Source organism: Bactrocera oleae, chromosome 2 (genome assembly GCF_042242935.1).
Source record: "Bactrocera oleae isolate idBacOlea1 chromosome 2, idBacOlea1, whole genome shotgun sequence".
Lineage (NCBI taxonomy): Eukaryota > Metazoa > Arthropoda > Insecta > Diptera > Tephritidae > Bactrocera > Bactrocera oleae.
In genome coordinates, this window is record NC_091536.1 from 96,928,756 (window position 1) to 96,952,366 (window position 23,611).

General features: G+C 36.9%; 1 protein-coding gene across 6 annotated transcripts in view; it reads left to right on the plus strand.

Moving 5' to 3' along the window:
• LOC106614839 (uncharacterized) overlaps positions 1-23,611 on the plus strand; it is a 126,085-nt gene that overhangs the window by 73,659 nt on the left and 28,815 nt on the right. For all 6 annotated transcript variants that reach the window (XM_070106094.1, XM_070106095.1, XM_070106099.1 and 3 more), the window contains 5 exons: positions 3,818-3,873; positions 7,066-7,474; positions 9,343-11,060; positions 13,319-14,443; positions 21,751-22,071. In XM_070106094.1, coding sequence (XP_069962195.1) covers positions 7,454-7,474; positions 9,343-11,060; positions 13,319-14,443; positions 21,751-22,071 — 3,185 coding nt within the window. In that variant the 5' untranslated portion in view covers positions 3,818-3,873; positions 7,066-7,453. The remainder of the gene's footprint in view (positions 1-3,817; positions 3,874-7,065; positions 7,475-9,342; positions 11,061-13,318; positions 14,444-21,750; positions 22,072-23,611) is intronic.

Genomic DNA, 23,611 nt, shown 5'->3' on the forward strand with positions numbered 1-23,611 from the left:
TCATGTACATTTCCTTTTTTGCATACTATTACAACAAATATTCGATGGAAATTCATTTGCAAGCGCATTTTCAAACATCCGTCATGAAATGTAATTAAAACTTGCTAAATGCGAAAGCATAATGATTTGTTGTGCAGTGCAGTGAAATCTATTTTGAGCGAATATTTTCATGCGTGTTGGAAAATGGGCATTCCACGAGCGTGTATGGACACACTCATATCTGTTCGGCAAGATTACACAAACTATAATTTTTTCACTTTGCTGTTTGTATGGATTTCAGCATTTCAATTTGATTTGGTATGTGATTGGATATGAAAAGTGTTTCAAGTGATTTATCGTCGTAAAATTTTGGCGAATTCACAAAATTGCAAGCAATTATTTCCATATTTGTGGACCGCTTTGTTGTTTTTATTGTTAGCAATAAACAAAGCGCTAAAATGCAAATGTGTTCGAATAGCGATACAGACTAATCAACATAGATGTATGTAAGTTGACAAAAAACAAAAACACACACCGAAGGCGATACAAAAATTACAGCAATCACCTAGGTTTGCGATACTATATTTGTAGAACCATTTCGATATAGTTCAAAATGCATAGGCTTGACTCAAAAAAAAGAAGTATAGGAAAATGTCACGGTAACCACTTACAAGATAATATTCAAACATTCATGAACACATTACTTTAATATCATCAACAACTTTTTATGGCCATCGCAAATTATTTTCTGTATTTTTTTGCTATTTTTTTTGTAATAACCTTTTTTGAGCGTTCACGGCGATCATCGCCTTGCCTGATTTGGCGCACAGCCCGAACAACCAATATAAAGCTCTTCTTTAGTGAAAGCTCTGTTTTTTTCATAAAAAAATAGTTTTTCATACAATGACTGCTCTGACAGCCATATTGTAGGTTAGTTTTAACTACGAAACATATGAATTCAATTATATCAGAGAAAAAGTTTGGTTATGGATCTTAAAATAAACTCAATATAAACTTAATATGTTATATCACAAAAATGCGTTTTGCAGTAAATTTTAAGCTAGCATAAGAACCTATTTTTTTTTGTATAAAAAACCATTTTTAAAATTCGTGTCTGTTTCATATCTGTCGGTTTGTCGGAACTTGTTTTAGGAATTTAAAATTTATATAAGACAGTTTTTATTTGAAAGTGTTAATTACTTGTTTCCGAATATCATTGAAAATAATATCTACCTTTAGATACCGCTAAGTCGAAATGACTAATCTTAAAACTACCATATGGTGTATATTTTTGGTTTCTATATTTAAGACAATTCAGCACCTACTAGCTTATCTCTATTAACTCACATAAGCTTTCCGGTTGTTCAAACACAGCGTAGGGCTTACCGTTTTTCTTATTTATTTGATATTTTGTCATACTTGTTCGAATTTTGAATAGAAGTTACAAATAGTGTTACCACGATAGCCGCAGTTGATCATTGAGGCGAACCCTCATTCAAAAAGGGCAATTACCTATATATGTAAATATGTATCTCTCTGACATAACTTCACTTTCATTCTTTCAAGTATTTGTGAAATTGAAGCATTAAATTAGTACTTGCAGCAGTTGCACGCTAACTGCTTCAATTGCATCCAGGCGATTGTGAGGTTATGCAATCGAGCGTGACTCGTCACAGCGTCTTTCAATGGCCAATCACTTAACTTTTTGATTATTGGTGGGAACTACTAATGCCACGTTGGCTTTTGAAGCTCCTCGACTGACCAATTGGCACGAAGGCAAACCGCTATGTGTCTTTCTAGGTGTGTGTGTGTTTGTTCGTTTGTTGCTGCATTCCTGATAGCATTAAATTAGCTCATAAACAAAACGGCATTGCATTGTGGCGATTTCACTTTTCATCCGCCGAAGCTGTCATTAACCAGAAATGACTGTAACTTTGAAACGCTTCAACAAGCAGCTACTTTTGCAAGCACGATATTATATGTACAAGTATGTTCGTGTGTACATATGTATGCAACAGGAAATTACTGCTGCTCAGAGATTGTAATTTGCCACTTGGTTGGGTAATTGACCGCACCGACATTATGCCGTACAGATATTCATAAGCACGGCTGTGGGTGGAAGGTGACTTGCAAAAAATATGCATTTAAATACTACTTACATATACAAGTAGTTATAAATAAATAAGGAATGCTGCAGTGATAAAGTTAAATGCATTGTTGTCGAAGCTGATAAAAAGAACTCGTTCTTAGAAATTATAGAAAAACTGTTCTAACATTTCTATATGAGTAAAACTACAAATAATAATTACAAGGTGGTGCTAATGCCACACTGATTTCATTCATTTATGACCGAATATGGGCGTTATGACCCAAAAGCTGACCTCTTAGAGGAAATGGCAACCTGGCAGCTTGATGTATAACAAGCTACGACGTGGCTGGAGCTTGGTCTCGACGAAATAGGCCTGACAACTGCTTCGGCGCTAATTAATTGTTATGAAAGCATCACAAAAGCCAACTTATGAAAGGTAAAAACATTATACGTTTTAAAAATGGACACTAAGAGAGCACAAAAGAAATTGATTGAAGCCAAAGCGTTCAACACTAAGCCAAGGGCAAACCAAGATGATCCGACGAATTGGAAGAAGATATAAAAAGCATGAAAAATTGGAGAAAAATCGTAAGTGACTGAGATGTCAAGCCTTGTAGCACCAAAATATGATGATGGTGACCCATAATAATAGCAAGACGATTGAGTCCCTATTAAAGCGCACAATAAAGAGAGGAAGATGTTCGGTCTTAAACATAGAAGGGACACAGTGTTAATTTATTTTTAATATAATGCTAAAAGGGTTGGTTGGTTGAAAAGTGAGGCGCAGGAGCGCATGACTGCAAACGGATTACAATGTTAAAAAAATTTATTGCGTATACAAAACTGTATGTATAGTCGTGACGCCTGTGACAGCGTCTTTGCATTATAAACATAACAGTTTTCGTTTTGTATCGTCATATCGCCCCTTAACTGGCTTCAGGATGGCGATGCGCAATATCCATTATTTCACGCCATATTTGTGTGTACGAGTATATTGCTTCCATTAGCAGATATATGTATGTATTTTTATTCTGTCCGAAAAGCAGGTGGTTTCCACGTTAACCTCCTGTTTGGTGCCCTTTTCACTTTTAATTGGCAATGCGTGCCGACGCAGCGTAATTGCATTTTGCGATGTACCGTTAACGATAATACCGTCGGGGGAGAATAAATGGGTTTGTTGCATTCATAAAAGTTATGTGGGAAATTGTGTCCAATTTTAATGCTAATGAAATTTTTGATGCCACAAATGAGTTTGTTTCGAGTATCATGTAACGTCAACTGATATTTATGGTTTATAAATGCAAAAATATATACGGTTATAAAATATGTTTTGTTTTCCAAAGTATAGAGTTTTTGAAAGTTTGTTCACTAAAAAATCTTCTAATGCTTAAAGTTGGACAAGAAAGCGAGATTATAATTTACAATGATTGAAAAGTTATAATGAATAAATAATTCCGATTCTAAGCACCTGCTAAAATAAAATTCTAGTATGTAGTTAGGAACATCCCACAATAAAGGATTGTCATTGGCAGAAACGCAGCATATAATCAGAAACTATGCCAAAGCATTGTATAAGTATAATAAACGAGCTACATATTCCTTATACAGACACATATGCAGTATTTATGTAATTTGAGAGCAAGGGCCTCTTTTAATGCAAATTTAATTTTTGATTTTATTAGAATGACACTCATTTAAAATGCATACAACATTTCATATATGGTATAATTGTAATTTCCTTTTTTTCAGATTTCATATAAAAGACAAACACATTGGCGATAGATTCCCCATCGTAATTGCTCGAGGTAAGTGGAAAATGGGCTCGAAGGAAGCATGCAATATTAATTACTTTTATGAGCATTGAATATGAAAAACTGCTTTTGTTGTGTGTGAATCAGTTGAACTCCGCTTTAATGCAAAACATTTCGAATACAAATATATAACAATTTTAATACATTTAAAATAGCGTTAGTAAAAAATACAATATTTCTTTAAATGTATAACAGAAAAGAACAATCTCGCCTCAACACAACTTTTTTTAGGCAAAACATTTAAAAACTAGCTATAATACGATTCACAAATAAAAAAGGTTCCGTAGAAGAACTTGATACCAATCGTTCAGTTTGCATGACAGCTATATGCTATAGTGATCGGATCCAAACAAGTTCTTCAAATATTTTATTATTTCCTTAGATAATGATCCGTTCCAAATTTCGTGAAGCTATCTCGTCAAATGAAAAAGTCTTCAATGCAAGCACTTGATTCCGATCGTTCAGTTTGTATGGCAGCTATATGCTATAGTGATCCAATATCAGCCGTTCCGACAAACGAGCAACTTTTTGGTGAGAAACAGTCATATCCTAAATTTAAGATCGATATCTCAAAAACTGAGAGACGAGTTCGCGTATATAGAGACGGACATGGCTAAATCAAATCTTACGTTTCGTTCTGGGTGGCAAATTTAATATACTCTGTTTAGGGTATAAATATAACAATTTCTATAAGAAAATTTTATAGAAAATAATTAAATTTTTTTCGTAGCAAAGGTAAATTTCTCTTCATAATTCCATAAACTTCTAACAGTAGATAATTGCAAAGAGCTTTTTTCCGAGCATCTTTTACAAATTGTAAATATTAGGCTCTCTAATCGTTTTAGTGTGCCAATGAACTGAGTAACTCGGTTCAATACACATTGATCATTGCCTTAAATTGGTGCTATTTACAATTGCTCTGACCAGTAAATTGTTTCAACGCACACACTAAATTTTTGATATGAACATATTTCGAAGAAATTAAAAGTGACAAATAAATATTAAGCCCAAAAAATTGTGGGTCATGCTAAATGGAATGAAATCGTGTAAAAAATGAAAAATTGTTATATTTTCAAACCGTCTTAAATCAAAACCGTATGAAAACAGAATTCAGTGAATATGATATATTTATATTTTGACCGTCAAATCAAATTCTGGCTTATATTTGAAAAATGTCTGTACTTGGAATCTACCCAGCTCGGTATTGTAATTTGGTTCTGTTAGACTACTGTTTAGGTGTATGGTAAGTCAATTCAACAAACGCTATTATGAAAAAAATGGTGCAAAATTAGACCGAAAGGTTGGTTTTAATTGACAACAAATCCGATTTAATGATAATTCTAAAATTATACGAACTAATAAAGTTTTTAGTTCTATACTTCTAAAAATCACACCCTTTACTAAGCGAAATATTCCAAAATATCCGATTTTCAACCAATCTGAATTAGTTTCTGCCTGAGGACATATAAACACGTTATACTCACGATGTTTGTATTTAGTTTGCGGTTTATCTGTGAAAGTACTGCACTACTACAATTCAAAATACATGTGTACATAAATAGTACATAAATATTTGCTTTTTTTTTGCTTTGCGATAGGAGTAATAAAATTAACTGCATTATTCCACATAAATGCCCAAATGAAACAAGCACACACACATGTACATATATGGATACGCGCGTGTTCGCTAAGTGTGTAGCGATTTTGTTGCATTTTTGCATTGTGTTGGCACTAGCTTAAAGCGCCGTAATGTATGCAATAGTTTTTCACTTGCCTGATCGTGTGTGCAGCTGTTTGAGTTTTTGTGGGAAATTTCGGCTTATTATTGCGCAGCCTTGGATTGCTCATTCAACCGAAAATTTCAGGCGAGTATTTTGCGGTTGAAAAATGAACGCCAAAATGGCAGGAAATATTCCAAAACAAAAATAATATTCGCAATAATTGTTAAATTTTTATTGACATCGGAAATGACCGATTTTTTGATATAACTAAGTGGTTAATGGTTAGTTTGGTGTATTTGTTTTTAAAATTCTATGTTTCCCTACATTTATTAAAATTTGATTTTTTTTTTTATTTTTCTGATAAGAACAATTATTTGTAGAATTAAATACTTATCGATCGCAATTTACATTGGAATTCATGTAAGCACTTCGGTGGCAGCAGGAAAATGACAGAATCATGTTATTTACAATGCGTGTAATATATGATATATTTAATTTAGGTAAATAAATTTATTATTTTTATTTGAGTTTCGTACATTTAATTTATTTTGCACATAATTATGAGCTGGTTCTTTTATTTTTGTGGTCAATGCAATTAAATTCATTCGAAGGGGCAGGTGTTGACTCTAGCTCACAAAAGTTTTCAGAGAAAAAAAATTAGAGAGAAAGAAGTAAGCGCTGAAACTAAAAAAACCCCATTATCAGGTTACTTTGAACAAAATCAAACTATTTGACTTCAATAATTATATACTAACAAGTTGAAAAAGTGTTGCCTCTATACAAAACATATACTTTCTTATAAAGTAAAAGTTTCCGAATAACAAAAAAAAAAATTAAATTAAAGCTCTTCATTCCAAAATGAATAAAATACGTTTACTACAGTGTGTTCTTTGCCAACACATATGTTTTCACATATAAGTGCACAACAGTGCAAACATTCATTCCTACAATTATCTTCGAGCTTGTGTGTGTATGTGTGAGGGCACTTTGCAAATGCATTTCCGTTTCAGAAATTTTGCCACAACAAAGGCAACCCCATTAAGCGCTATTTTATTTAAAAAGAATTTCGAAAAAGCCAACTCTATTTATTCACATATTTATTTGTATGCGTGTCTGTAACTGCTTGCTGCCTTCGCTAACCACTACCATAGAATTTTAGATACACTGCATACACCGCTATACACGCAAACATCCATTTCCTCAATCGCTTGCGTTTTAATCGAGCAAATTGTACAACAACATTCTGTGGACTACCACATTTGTATAACAGTGTGATAGTGTAAGTGTGCGTGTGTGTGTGCAAGCTTCTTTTCATAGCGTAAGTACACTTTCAAGTTTTTTCCTTTAATTTCAATTTGTACTTTCCGTTATTCGCAATGTTTATTTCTTTTTTTGTCTCAGGCAACTCTGAAAGGGTTATTTTAATTTATTTTTACTTTCCTTTCTCCCCTTTTTACTCATACAGCTTCGCATAAATCTCCTCCCAAAAAGAAAAGTATGAGAATAATCGAAAGTAAGGAAGCAAAAAATACGACCATAAGCAACTAAACATTAAACGCAAGCGAAAGAGAGCACATATAATTGTAATAAAAATAAGCGCGCGTACTAAGTCTCTCTGCGTTCCAGCAACTAGCAATTTCCGCTTTATGTACATCCAGTTTGCTTTGTGCTTTTTTATCGCACAGAAGTAATCTGCGCTCCATCTTTGTTTCTCCAATACTCACTCACTCTCTAAACGTATTACACCGACCGCTCGCCCGCTCGCCCGTCCGCCTCAAGCCGGGTCCCATACTCACAAATTCGTTTCCATTTCTACTAGTTGTTGCTGTGCTATACCATCACCATTCTTTGGGATGGCCGCACAGCGCTACCATGTAAGTAGTGCACATGTCTTAGCTGCTGTAGCTTAGCGCTGCTGACCTTTCTGGGATTTGTGTACCGAAAGGCAGGTTGTAAAAAACGCCAGGGTCCGCCCCCACGCGGACTGCAGTTCCAAGCAACAAGCAAGCACGGCATGTAATCAATCTGATGTCCAGCATTTGATTTACACCACAATTTTCTCCCGTTCCATTTTTATGAATTTCGTTTTTTTCTGTTGAGTTTTATTTTGCGTTTATTTGTTTGTTTGCCTTTTATTGCTTTTGTTTTTAAATTTGTTTGTGTTTTTATGGTTTTTTCTTGCAAAATTGGAATTTTTTGCTGAGCTAATTAATTTCTGCATGCAAGTTTATGTTTATTATGCTGTTATACAAACAACTAATTAATGCTGAAAATGTGATCCCGAATGCAATACGAAATCTGCTCACATTTTCGTTTGAACGATAATTTTCATTAACTAATTACATTAATAAGCGTTTATAACGAAAAAAGCAAATAATTTTTAATTATTGGGAATTCCAACTCTTATAGAAACTAAAATCATGCTTAGTATGTGAAATAACACATTCGAGCATAAATCGTGCGAATTCCCTTTTTCGAGACACCAGTAATTAATTTCTCCAAAATGTTCCAAAAGAAATATAATCGTATTTGTTTTAGATTTGAGAGACTGTCTAAAAGGCAATGAAAGTGGTCGAATAGTTGAGTAAAGAACTGCTCCACATTCTTCTATGGTCAAATGCTGTCAAAGTTTATGAAAAAATTATTTGCAGTATTTATAGGCATTATTTCCCAAGTAGGTTTTTTTACAGACGTTCCCTGAAGTGTGAGGTTTTGACCTAAAAAAATAGCCGACGAAAACAAGAACTTCAATTTAAATCGTACTTAAAACATTTTACTTTTTGCACGTATTTAACCTTCTGAAACTTTAGAGGGCGTCTACATAACGAATACCCTAATAATCATATCCATATAGTATATACGTATAGAAAACCTTATACGACTAAGAAAGCTTTATAACTTATTGTGTGGTCAATATTGAAACCTTACGTTGTTTTTAGTTAATGCATCAATGAACTAATATTCAGTTTTGGGGATTTTTATTTGCATATAGCTATCATGCTGTATGAACTAGATTGCTTGAAAAGATAGCTTCACGAAATTTGGCATTGATTATCGGCCGAGTCAATGCTATAATCTCCGAATAAGTTTTTCAGTTTGGACCTCTAGATCATATAGTATATAAGATATGCATTTTTGAAGGGTTTCGCTTGAGCAAGAGTTAACGTTTTTTTTTTTGTTTAGGAAAAATGTTAGAAAAATATAGTTGAATTAAGTACTCATCTAGCACTGTCTGCAAGGACGGATCTTCCTTTACGAAGCTCATAACAATCAGGTACGGAATAAGCCATGTCAAAATACAATGGGAAACTTCAACAAATTAAATTTTTTGTTGTTTTTGTTTTTGTAATTTCACATAGTCATCATTTGGACAACACATTCTTGTAGGGCGACATGTGATTCGAACTGAATACTTTTGATGCGCTGAAAAAAGCATTTTAATTTAGTAATTGGTTCCACTTCTGTGCGGTGCCTTTGCCAGATCAAGCGCATTTTTGCGAAATTTGTTGCTCGTTAAATTTCTATTTGTTGAACTAACCGAAATTAACTTGTAATGTTCGCATTATTGTTGGTTGAATTTTTATGGTTGGATAGCCACGTTTTCCAGTTCGCTCCCAACAAACTAACAAATGTTCGAAATGCAAGTTCTCTGCCACATATTAACACATGCAGACAAGCACAAACGAATTTACTGTTACAATTCGGAATGAATACAAAGAAATCATGTAACGTAAACATTTAGGTTAACCAAAATGGCGGAAATAGTTTGGACGATGCCAGAGCAAAGCGTAACGAAAATTTACGAAAACTTTTTCAAACGAGCAAAAAAGCAACGAGCACAGCAAGGCTACAACGTGGACAGAGCGAAGAAGGAGCTGAGCAATGCTACTACAACTACAACAAGGCGGCGTCTAAAAACAACGGAGATTCGAATTCAGTTAATTTTTCGTATGATGATGACGCTGTGCACTTTCAAAAGAATGAAGTTCCTGACAGTAGCGCGCCAGTGTCAGGTTTCGACGAGGTTACGGACAGGTGGACTCAAGGAAGTGGACAAATTGCTGGTGGCACTGCTGCTGCCAATACTGATTACAACAACGCCAATGCGCCGGTGAGACGCAGTAACAGTCGCATACGACGTTGGAGTGTGAGGAGCAGCAGCGTGTCAGGGGAATGGCGCCTGGGAGGAAATCCCACAATGGCCAAGCGACAATTGAGTAAAAGTGTTGTGGACACAAATCAATTGGCAGTGTCAAGCAATCAATCGCCATTGAAACAAAGCGTGGAAGACATGAACAGCCATTACAATAACAACAACAGCTACTATTATAACAACAACAATGCTGCGGCAACTGAAAGCAATGCAAGTCAAAAGAGTAGCGACTACAAGGCGCACTACGAGTTCGGCAGCAACAATGCCACTGGGGATTGTCTTAGTCTCGACGATGCTGACATTGAAAGGGACGACGCAAAAGCGGTAGGAACTGACACAAAGGCAAACACAGTCTTTGACCTGACCGTTGATGACGATGTCACTGCAGATGTTACAGCACAAGAGGAAGGGCGGTGGAGTGGTGCATACTTGTATGAGACAGGAAATCAAGTCACTGGCCGACAACATACGCCATCACCGTACGCATGGTCAGCAGCTCCTTTGAGTGCACACAGAAATTGGCAACAGCAACAGCAAGCGCAATTACACACAGCTGAGTTGACTGAAACGAAGCGAGTCGCAATGGCTGGGAATCGAGCGCCCAGCTCTTCCAACCGCAATAGTACGGTGTTCGCTCCACATGTCAGCGCGACAGCAAGCGAGTTGGAAAACTGCGCCTCACAGCACCCAACCGTAAATTGCATTGCAGTGGTGGGAGACAGCCATCATGTACGCAACAATGAGATTTCTCGCACACTACGAATAGGTGGCTTCGATGAGAATTATGAAGCCTCTTCTCTGTGTGCCACACTGCATCCCAGACAAGACCTGCCGCAAAGCACCAATGTAAGGACGTCAACAGCAGCTGCACCGCAAAGCTCACCACAATTGCAACTTCAGTCAAGCGGAGCGGGAGAAGGAAGTCGTACGAGTACGGCCAGCCATGTTTCGGCGCTCTTCAAAACTCCGCTTGTGAAACGTGCGCGTGGACGTAGCGTAGACCGCTTCGGTACGGGCGCCGCATATACCGCAAATGCCCAGTGGATATCTGAACAGGACATCAGCAGGAAAATTACTACCGAATTTGGAAAAGTTATGACAGCGGCAGTCGCGTCTGCTAAACCACAAGCGATGGTGTCAATGGCAGGCGAAATGATACAAGGCAACAACAACAGTGCTGCGCCTGACGAATTGCGGTGTCAGCGGCAACGGCAAAAAGAAATTATGAGCATTACTACACCACGTCAGCAGTGGGTCGGCGACGGCAGTCGTAATTACTGCGCTGCTGCTGAGCTGGCACATCAAAGGTAAATCTGCTGGACGCTAATTTTTGTGGAATGCAATTTTTCTCTACTACTTTTTTTAAAATAATTGTCGGAGATATTTTTCACGTTCAATGTTGTGCGAACCATAAGTTGGCCAGGGGGATGTGGGCTTTACAGAATATTTAAATAAAAGAAAATTTAATCGGCTCTGCAGCCCATACATATGTATATACAAGAATGAGGGGTAGAATTAAGCTAATAAACTGCAGTTCTAGCACGCCACAATCGTAGACACACTTTTACGGTATTTAATATTAGCTGGTATTTTGTGCTGTGTTACATAAATAGCAGGAATTTAGTATTACTCTCAAATTAAAGTCAATTATTTCAACAACTTAGAAAGTGTGTATATACAATTTTTAAGGGCATTTGCTAGCAAGCAGAATTTCTATATTTACAACAAACGAAATTAAATTTCTGAAATACTCAAACTAATTTAAAGAAATAAATGCAGTGGCATTTTGTGAGGGTTGCCTAGCTTACTTAGAGTATAAAAGTCTTAAAGTAATAAAAGTTGTGAAAAATACCGTTATATGAAGAAATATATTAGCGCACTTTTAGCTTTTCCTATAAATGCATATAGCATAAATAAATATATTTGATCGAGTTGTTTAAAAATTCAAAAATATTCTCACAATTACCCGCAAATTTGCAATCCAAAACAACACTTCTGCGATCTGCTCTCAGGCCTCAAGCGGATGATCATTCGAAAGAAATCACCGTTATTGAGGGTTTTTTTGGATCAAAGACAATCGGTAGATCGCTTTAATCGGTGTATCGCCTTATGGAACAACCACGTTAAAAAAATTAAATTGAATTTCTAAAAAAATATGTTTCTTATTTTTGTTTAACTAATATTTGTATCATACCCTCTTTAGTGGTGTGACTATAACCCGAAAACCTGACGAACCTACAATTATTGTCAATGAACACGCGTGTATTTGATTGCTTCGAATTTGACTGTTTATTCTGATACATTTTTATGTGCATTTCCAGGACATCGTTCCATCTAATAGAGTTTCATAAGTTATATACGGAATTCACAAAAGACCTTCTGTTGTTTCTCTTGAGCTGTGCTGGAATTAGTGCACACATTTAGCGTCTCAAAATATGTTTGAAATGTGAATATGTTTAGTCTTTCCAATTCCAATTACTCCTACACACTCTCGGTTTCAGATAATCAGCACAGCTGCTTGTTATTATTTCTCCCATTTCATTGGCGCTCACAAAAACTTACTGCAGGCAGCTCGGTAATCACAATGTGCATTTGTAAGTGTGCACTCACATGCGATTACATAATCAACAGCAAATGACACATTACACTTTTGACGCGACGAACGGCAGCCATTCCGTTGCTAATGAGGCAAGCCGGTCGACAGGAAGTTCAAATGAACAGTAAAGTGAATGTCATGTGACCAGCTTGTGGGTTCGTTCATGCCACAACGTTGCCATACGAATCGGGTTTTCTGGCTGAAGTGTTTAGAAATGGTTGAAGTTTATAAATCGCTTCGAGTGTTTCGCAGGTGTGCGTATTTAATGAAAGTTTGTGAGTTATTTCGAAATTATTAAACTACAAACTTTAATGCTACAGTGTTGCTAAGCTGCTAATAGCTGAAAAGCAAATGGCGAGCATTTCAATTATTTTCTGCAGACACTCTCAATTTTCATCGCTTTAGGTTTTGACGGTTGGCTTTAGGGCTTAAGTGAATTTTTAAACATATTTCCTTCAATTTTTCAAAATTTGTGAACTTGAAATGAAACAAAATTTTATAGAAAAAAAGCGAATAAAAAATTAGGTTGGGAGTAGAAATAAAGATGTCTGAGTTTGATGAAAATTTTGGAGCACACTCTTTTTATTAACATGAGGTCGAAATTATACGAAGTTTAATTATAAACCTAGACGGCTATTAAGTTTTAGAAAAAAGAAAAGTCGATAACAGAAAACAAATCATGAATTGGAAGTACCGCTATTACAAAATATCATGTTGATGCACGCAATACAAAATATTATAAGTAGTAAAATAAAAAAACTTGTGTTAACCGACGCCTCGTTTCATTTGCACGAACTCGCGCCGCAATCTCCCAACCATACTCGTACATACACTTACAAGTCTATATAATATTTAATAGCTTTCCCTTAGGCCAAATTCACGCCAATTTGCATGCATTCTCCTTTTTTGTTTTTATCTCTCACAAATATTCCAAAATTTACTGACAAAATGCCCAAAATTTAATTTCAGCACTGCACCCTCGTCAAGCTCAAACTTAAGAGCCTACAACACCAACAACAATCTCACGAAATACGGGTTCACATCGACACTAGGAGCAGCGAGAACAACAACAACCAGCGCAGACTGGTCAACCACACAGGCAACGCTAGCGGAGCGCTTAAACAAATTTCGACATAAGCAACAGCAACAACAACAGCAACAAGTAGGCGGTCGGTCGATCGAAGGCGAATCATCAACTCCAGTAGACTATTACAAGCATTACAGTGACGCAAGCGATTCCAATAGACACAACAACAAACAGCATTACAACAACCGTGATGCCAGTAGTGCCACTAAACCAACCGTACTCGAGTGCACTGAATTAATACCCGCTGCGCACACATACACTTCAGCAACAGAACAACAGTGTCCATCATTGTTTCAAGCGAGATTCGTTAATAGCAAGACCAACAACGATAACGTTGGACAACATCATTATAAGCTAAGTCAACAAAGTGCGGATGTTGCAACATTTCATGCAACTGAGTCATCTTCCACTCCACTAGATTGTTACACCAAATCGGGCAAACGGAGACGTGTATTAGTGCGCCGACGCAACAACACCAACGAACAAGAAAATTCTAAAACAACTACCGCAATCAAGTCACCCATAGTAACAACAGTTGGCCGTGTAACTGGTGAAGGACAACGGACAGCGGCAACAATACAAATTTGGTTTCTTTCATTTTTCCACAGCATCGGCTTAGGCGGCTTTGCCGAGCATGTTGCCGTGCAGTTAGGCGTATGCCGTAGCAACAAAAGTAGCTTTAGTAACGAAACGTTGCATACAAGTAGGCGTTCAACGCCAACACCTCACACAATTCCCGTCGAGAACATTCCAAAGCGACGCTCATTCGACGTAATGGGTCTGCTACGCAGCATGAAGCTTAAAGACCGCCTCGCCATTAGTCTGGGTGCAACCCTGATACTGCTGACGCTGCTATTGGTGGTCGATGTGCAAATGGATTTCGGCGTTACGAATCGGCATTTATTGCAGCAGCAGTCACGTGTGCGTTATGTAAATGAAAATGATGGCGGCGACACTGGTGGCACTGGTGCCTTCAGAGACTTCAAACGCAAATTCCTGCAAAAGAGGTGAGTGCTTGATCCGAATGTGTTAATTTGTGGGCGTACGGGCGGGTATATGTGTGTTTCGTTTTAAGTGAGAGATAGATTCAAGCCATGTGAAAAACATTGTTGTTCACTGCTGCCAAGTCAAATATAGTTGATTGATGAGGGCCTTGCAAATGTAGGCGCAAATGCGGTTAATAGATGATTTGCGACAATAAAAGCGGTGACATTTCATCTTGTTTTGTGATATTTGACTCCCATCTCTTGAAGGTTACCTAAATGGACGGCAGAGTAGCTAAAACCTGAATTGAATTCATATGAGCCTTTAAGCTTTCGTATGTAAAAATCTGATCTAAAAATTAGTATGCAATGCTAGAAAGCGGCTTTGTGGTGTATCTTTCATTCTTCTCGAAGGAAACGTCGTATGCTCTATAAAGTATATATAAGTATACAAATTATCAGCTAGACGAGTTGAGTTGATTTATCCATCCGGCTGTCTGTACGCAAACCAGTACCTTAGTTTTTTATCGATATGAAATTTTGCACACTTCCTATTCTCCTCGAAAAGCTGTTCCCTTGTTGTGTTGAAGAAATTGCTCAGATCGAATCGCTATGCTGCCAATAAAAATAAAATAGAGGCCCTTATAAAATACCTACAAGTAGTTGCTTTATTCAGTATTCTTAAGTCGAATTGAGCATTGTTTATTACAAACAACGTGCCTAGAAGGAACTAGAAAAAGATTTTCCGCTGGATGCACACCGTTGGCTGGTTATATTATAGGATTGAGGCAGCCGAAGTTTATGTTTTTATTCTTGTATTCGAACATTATTCATTAACAATTAATTTACGGTAAACTAACGTACCGTTGCTAAACTACCCTCACCGAAATCAGTTTTATGCCATCAGTCTGGCATCAAATCCAAATCGTTGCCACCTTTAATAATTAAATTAAACAAAGTTGCAATACTTCGCTTCTTCTTTGAGTCCAGCGTTATATTACTTACACAATATTGAAACAATAATGTTTATCTTGCTATGTGCAATCTACCGTTACGCACACTTTATTAGTACATTAATATGTAAGCTTCTAAAAGCAATAATGTTACCTGAAATGGCTGTAAGTAACCTCTACAAAGCAACACTCCACGAACAGCCACGATAATATTGACGGCAACAAATGGAAAATTATTGCACCCATCAACCGGCGCAACAGGCAGCATAAAAAATGCAATAAACCGCCATAAGCTGGTGCCATGGCAAAAGCTTTAAAGCTCAACCTTTCGTCGTCAAAACATCGAAAACAAGCAAGCACAGGAGGAGTCAACAATATTGCTAGAACGTGGTATCGAGCATATCAACTGAGCCAAGGCCAAAGTAGCGCCAAACGTCATATTACTTATAGGTTATGTGGACTGGCAACGAATGCAGGATGTGCGATTTGATGAGGGCCAAAGCGCCGGTGCCAGCAACATTTTCGCTACTCAGAATGGTATGAGCGGTTGTTATTGGCATTGTGCTTATTGTAAGTGTTGTAGTTGTATGAGTAGTTGCCATTGCCGTTGTTTGCATTAAACGCTATAAGCCATCTTACTTACTTGTCGTCTTAACAGCATTTGCTGGCTTGGCACACGCTCTCTGCCGCCGCCCCTGCTGTCTGCTGCAGCCCTGCGGTTATGCTCTGTGCTGGCTGGCAGCCTGGTGGCTGGTTTATGCTGTGCCTTTAATGCGGTTGCGGAAGCCAAGTAATAAAACATCCAAATGGCGTAAATTGCGGAAGCAGCAAACGTAAGGAAATGCAGCGGCCGGTGTAGCTGCTGCACAAACACAACACCAACAGCCATTGACGGCCGTAGTCGTACATTACGCCATGGGCAAGCGAATAAACAATGGAGTATTGTATAGGTTTGTAGAGAGGAGTATGTACAGGGCGCGCATAGATATGTATATATGTGCATCGCTGCATGGCACTAGAAGCAGCTGTGGCTGTGGCACCGGCAACAGCAACATCACCGGCAACATTAAAAGCTACTAATGCCGTTACACGAAAGCGCTGCATGGCGGGCAACCAGCAAAGTTATTGCAGCTGCAACAAAGCAGCGCACTGACTAACGGCATCTTTTGAAGGCGAAAGTGTGAAATGGGCGGCGAGCGGCATGAAGGAGCGCTGGCGCTAAATATGATGTCAAGCAATCGGTGGTGGTTGGTGATATGCCACACCGCAGCTCCTTTCTGCAATCCCTTTAATGTGGTGGATGCGGATTTAGGTGCGTTCAAAGCGCTGTTAAGACAAAGTAAAGTAACGAGGTTGTTGCAACACAGACGCTGGCATGGTTGGGCTGTTGCCTTAGACCACTACTTAAACTGTAAAATATTTAATTAATTCATAACTCCTATGCACATTTTCATATATACATATATTTGTTTGTGTGTGTGTGTGTATTTATGTACTGGCTTTAAGAAGCGCTGGCGTATTTGCTTAATGGCTACATTGTGTAATGCGAGCCTTGCAGTTGGCTCAAATTGGCTTCGAGCGCAATGAAATAAAGTGCAGTTTAAATCGTTTGTTGCTGTTGTTTTGGCCGTGGTTAATTATTGTCTTAAAATGTCTTGGTTTCGTTTACTTTGGCAAAGCCAATGCTGGTTGCAGGCAATGGTTGACTATGAAAGCTAAAGTTTGACGATGAAATTTTCCATAGATTCTTCTTGCATATCAAACTTCCTTGAGGCTATTATGCAGCTATTTATTTTATTTCACTCGCTCACTCCTTAAAAAGATAAACTTATTTCATACGTGTAAATAAACAATTCTTTGCCATTTGGAACAACTTCGGAGATAGTTTTAATTGTCAGAAACTATAAAATTCCCATTTCTCATTTTCCGGTTTTCTGCCCATTCTTCCCCAGCTTATCCATAAGGAAGTGGCTTTAACTTTGTTTTTTAAATTGTAAAACTTTCAAACTTCACCTTGTGTTTTCAAGTCAGCAGGTGTCAGACGTCTTTTCAATTTGCTTTTTCATTTCGAAAACAATATGAAATCGGAAAGTTTTTCTTCCCCCTTTAGCCCTGTGCGGCTAACTAGTTTAAAAGTGTGCTATTGAATTTTTTTATTTTGGGATAATCGCCCTGAGCTTCTTGACTCTAGTTGTGTACATACATGTTGGTTGAAAAGGTTCTGCTCTTACCAAGAAATTGCACTACTAGCTCCAAAAAATTTTTTTCTTCTCAAGTTGGTACATATTACGTGTTTTAGGGATGCCAATTTGAGATGCAAAAGGAATTTTGTTCATTGATTTTCTGCAGAAAGTAAAACAATGTACTCTGAATATTATTGCGGTCTTTTGGATCAGCTGGATGAAAAAATTTTTGAGAAAAAGCCTGGTTTGCAGCAAAAAAAAAAATAATTTTTCATCAAGACTTACTAACAAATGGGTTTTAACTATGGCAAAATTAAAGTACGAATTGCTTGAGCATCCACCGTATTCACTAAATTTGGCTTCCAGCGACTACTATCTCTTCAGAAACCTTAAACAATTCCTTCGTGGAAAGCGTTTTTCGTCGAATGAAAAAGCTATTACAGGCGTAGACAGGTATTTTGCAGAGCTTCCGGAAAGTCATTATAGGGGCGGCATAAAATTATTATATTAAGTGTATTGAAGTTAAGGTAGATTATATTGAATAAAAAAATAGATTTCGTATCAAAAACAGTACATTTTCATTTCGAGGGCATAAACTTTTCAACCAACCTGTATATGTATGTATATATTTATATGTTTTTGCGTAGGACAAAAAACTCTATGACAAACAGAATAGTGAACAAACATACTTACATACATACAAGTATGTACACGTTTCTGAGAAAAAATTGTATTGTGTTATACTTTTCCCTTGGATGTAACTTTGTTTGTCTTTCTTCTAGCGAATCACAAAAAAGTTAGTTCAAAGGTGACAGATTTTAAGAGGCTAATAGGGGCCTTTTGTGGAAACTTCACCAATTTCATTAAATATATAAAATATATGGATGATATTTATCAATGAGAATTTCTTTAGCAAAATAATTCAATTAACTCGATGAAATATTATATCTCCATATAGTTTAGAAAGCTCATCTTAAACAAATTTCGTAGAAATTAAAAGTAGAGCGATTCCTATAAAGAATTGTCTCACATGATATCTTCCTAAAATGGTATAGTAAAATTTACTGTAACGAATCGATTGTGTGTACAGAGCAGAGGTGAAGAACAACCTTTTAAAGACTGAATTTTCACAGATTCCGTTCGTCGGCCTAATAAGAATAAACCCTTCAACAGGCATACATTTTCGTGAGTGCACGACAAAGTACAGTTTTCTAGTAAACTATAATCGATTCCATATTGTTAGATATACTATAATAGTTCCTGAATTGTGATTTTAAATCCATCCTTGCCTAAAAAGTGCGAAAATATTTAGTTTAACAATATTTGGAAGTTCCTCATAAACGGAAGAAAATTTGTTTCGAATTACAGAATTAGCATACTAAGTGGTTAAATGTTGTTCGGCAAAAATTGTGCAACAATTTTGTAATTTTCAAAGGAGGAGCGGAAGTAATCTTTTTTCAACACATTGCAAGGTAATTTTGATTATCACTTTGCAGTATGAACCCATCAGAACGACTTCTGTTGAAATGGACCATCAACACTATAAGCATTTTGGTGCGGAACTTCCAACGACTCATTTGCGATGACACTTTACTCCGAATAATGCTTAGAATATGCAAAATAGGTGAGCTCCGCATCGCTCAGCAGGAAGGTGCGAAAGTTTTTGAGTAAATTCATTTGCATATATGAATGCATAGTTATTTGTATATATGCTCTTATATATTACTTTGTTTATATAAATATAAACAAATATATATATTTGAACGATGTAGAGAAGTATGCAGTTGATTCCGTCGGTACGTAACATCGAAGTAAAAACTTCTCAAACTCTCACCTCATCTAAATGATTGCCAACTAACGAGGTTGGATCAAAGTTGCAGTAGTTATGTCAAGTTTTGTTTATGTTTACTATTAAGCAGTAGTTTCTAATGAGAATTGGGAGGATTGGGAACAGCGAGGTTTGAAGATTCTAGTTTTAAGCATACAGCTCTCTTTTTGCGCTCTCTCCAAAGAGCATATTTAACTCACTAAATATGCTCCGTTGCATAAGAAATTTTCTACATGAGTTGCCAGCTCTACTATATTGAGAAGCTAGTATAGTAATACAAACCTGTATAAATATTGAAATGTATCATTTATTCCAGCATATTAAGTTAATTTTTCGGTTCTATTGCAATTCACTATATTTCAAGCAAATTCACAACTGAATCTTTCCTAATATGCATACAGTAAACGAACAATGTTTGTAGAGATGCCACATTGCATAATTTACCAGCAGCAACAACTGCAATGACAATAATACCACTACAGCAAGTGAAAGAATGAAGCGGTTAGTGCATTTCAATCTTTGTTTGTTGACAAAACTTCACGCATATCAATTTCGCCTTTTCCTCTCTCACCACTCCTGCGGTAACTGACAAATGTCAACTTTAAAACTTGATTCCGTTGGTGGTGGTAAAACTTTTGGTGGCTAAAGATAAGAGAAAAAGTTAAAGCGAGATCACTATTTGCTTCTTTGTGTTTTGTTACATTTGTGTCTTGAAGAGAATAGCTCATTTCGTAGTTTTTATTTTTTTTTTTTTGTAATGTACACGTACTGACGGACCTATTTGCAAACATACAAATGTCTATTGCGCAGTGTTTCGAGGTATTCACGCATAGTTTTGGTCTGAAACCAAGTAAATATAGAAGTGTTATAAAATATTATAAATATATAAAAATTAGAGGAGACCTTTCCATTTTTAATATAAATCGTAAAGCTTAAAACTTTTGATAGTATTATTTATGCAGTAACACTGAAGAATCTAACTCATTTTGTGTACTAAAAATCGCATTGCGGATCTCAGAAGCTGGAACGAGTTGCAGCGTTGGTTTCATTCAATTGTGATGGTCTTATGGTGGATCAAGCCAAACCATTAATCCGAAACAGAAAAGTTTTTTTTCTCTGACGGTTAGAGAGCTTTAAAGGTTTGGTTTAGAGTTAGGTGACCATATTTGTCCCAACAAAATTCGGTTTTTTTTTTGTCATTTATTTTTTTATATTATATTTCACTGACATATAATAGGTGAGAGAGTAAAACAATTTTATTTAATTCTTACTTTGTTTTTAATTTCTAAGCCCGGGACGGCCGGGAAGCTTAATTCGGAATCCGGACTGTCCCGGACAAACTGGGATGAATGGTCAGCTAAGTTTAGAGTATCCGACGACCCTGACAGGTTCATTGTGAGAGTAGCTTTACGAATGCATTATATTCTAGATAAGCACATTACATTAGGAACTTATATTGCTTGAATTCAGTTTGGGTTTCATCTATTAATATCTTAATGTGTTGGACTTGTGAACCACTATTCATCATTTAGCGTTCTAACCGTTTGAAATAAAGTCACCTAGATGCAAATGCATATTGCTATCGTTTCACATTAGTTTATCAATTAATTTAAAACTTTCCGTTCTAATTTAAACTGTGCTAAGGACTCCTTATTCAAAATTTCAAGTAGTTAATTGTGTTTACCCCCGTCATATCTCGTTTTATTATAATTATTTTTCCAACAAACTAACTCCAATGCAATTCCAAACACTTATTTTCGAATGTGGAAATTAATTGCAAAAACATTTAAAGTGCTTTTATTGCGAGTTGTTTTAGAAGTGGAAGCGCCGTATAAACTTTTCGCATTTGGCTGCAGCGCCGACAGTAGCAATAAATGCAAAGGAGTGAATACAATAACACACATCCACACAAACCGCACATGCAACCAATTGAAAACACTCCTCGACGACTACTTGCCGAAACTCTGAAGAGAGCGCTTGATGGCAACTAGTTTTATTCACTCACTCATCAACCCAACTCAACTCATCAATGCCGGTTGCACTTCTATCTTCACCATAAATAGTGCACATGCATATCTCGTGCATACTCGCCTCGCTTTTACGAAGCCATAATTATTTTCCACAAACTTTTATTGAAACTAAACTAATTTCGAAACAAGCAGCAGTGACGCAACAACTTGAGATTTTCAGTAATTACAAATTTTGCATAATCTCCTGCCTATGTTGACGGCGTCACCGTCACCGTCAACGTCCCGTTGTCCATGTCCTACATCACTTAGCCGTGTATGCCGTTGTTAGCATGGTTTTACTAGTGTTTATCTCTTATCAGAATGTTTCATTTTGTTATGCAATTATTTTTATTTACAGCAATTCATCAGGTTCAAAGGAGACTGCCACGCCGACAACCACACAATCACGCCCTGCAGGCACTGCAGCAGGTGGCAGTTCGGCCGATGTTGCAGCGGCGGCGGGTGCCGGTACGGGCGGGGTACAGCAGGATGCAGCAGCGAGAGAGGATATGTTGGCGATCCAGAAGTTGGAACGGGAACCTCATGATCCCTTTGATGATTTAATCCGGCTGCTGATGGGCTTAGACAAGACCGACTATTCGCACGTGCTAATCGACGATGATGGGTCTGTGATAACGGAAAATCCAACAATCGCGGAAATGACGGGCTTGAAACCTAGGTGAGTTTTGAAGAAAGTTGACCACTCTTTACTTTTTATATCTGATACCACTTTTTATATCGGAAACGTAAATATATGATAGCCTAGTGCAGGAGCCTTTGGAAATGATTAAAAAGAGAAAGAACATACATATAACATACATGCTATTTCGTAGGAGCAGCAGTAAAAAAAACCGGTTTAAATCGTCTTGTGGTATTTCCTTTTGCATTTTTTGAGAAAACTTACCTTAATAATGCATATATGTTTTATACCATCAGAAAGTAGAGATTTTAGTTAATATAAAGCCGTTTTTAAGAATTAAAAATTTTGACCGTTAAACCGTTTTTGACCTCTACCACGCCCCTCCCCTTCCTTTTCCTGACCTCATATCGCCCGTAAATTATTTTTCCCTTAATGTTTGTTATTTTATCTTTCGTTTCAGATGGGTTTCATCGAACTATGATTTTTTTTTGTCTTCTAAAATTATCTACTCTGATCTAATATATTGATCAGCTCACGAGTTGACTTATTAAATTTAAAATTATATCACCTAGTGTAATTTGCTACCAAAGCTGTACGATTTTCTTCCCGTAAGGCTCATATAACAGTTCTTTGACTTCTGTTCGTATGACTTAAAGGGGGATATCTTAAATAATAATTGGAATAACTTAATGCAAAAATTAGCCAAATTCAGTTTCACAAGACTACCTTTACAGGCCTCGTCTCGACGATATATGTAATTCCCACTCTTTTCATTTTTGCAATTTCCGAGAACATTTAGCGATCGGTTCCTAGCGGACTTGGACGTCGCTACTTGCCTACGTCCCTATATGGTTACCTACACATTTGCAATGTTTCCAGACTGAATACAAGTCCGCACATCTGCTGGTGTGCAACTTATTCGGCATTTCGGCAGCTCTGTAAAAACGCAATTTCGCAAGAACAGGGTACAAGTAACCGAGTGACGTAATCAAATCATATTTATATATAATATGTGCATATAAGTATGATTGTGAGTATCAAAAAGTAATGACATTCATCCGGATTTCTTCACGCATGCAATTTCACATTTCGTGAATGCTCCACAGTGGATTCAGGAGAGTAATATATTTATGTGCATAACGGTATATGAAACTCTTTCCCCGTGTCTCATTGTTTTGTAATTCCCTCGGAAAATGACGACTTGCAGAATATGGATGCTATATAAATGTGTGGTTGTGTGGCTGCGAGTGCCAGCAGCAGCACAGCGGCAATTGTGAAATTGCTGTGTCACTATTAATTCTTATGTGTTGTGCTGCGATAAGTGAGTGGCATCCTACAAGGTTTGGAGGTTCATATTCCGGTTTGTTGCGGTCCTTACTTATATATGTACATATACGTATATACATACATGTATGTATAGTGGCATGTATGTATATACATATGTTGATTTGATGGCTCATTCTACATCAAGCAATGTTGCAAGAAATGCACGGCATTATAATTACATAGATATTATGCCGACCTGAGAAATGTCTAGGTATTTCAGTCATTTTAGTATTTATGTATATACATGGGTTAA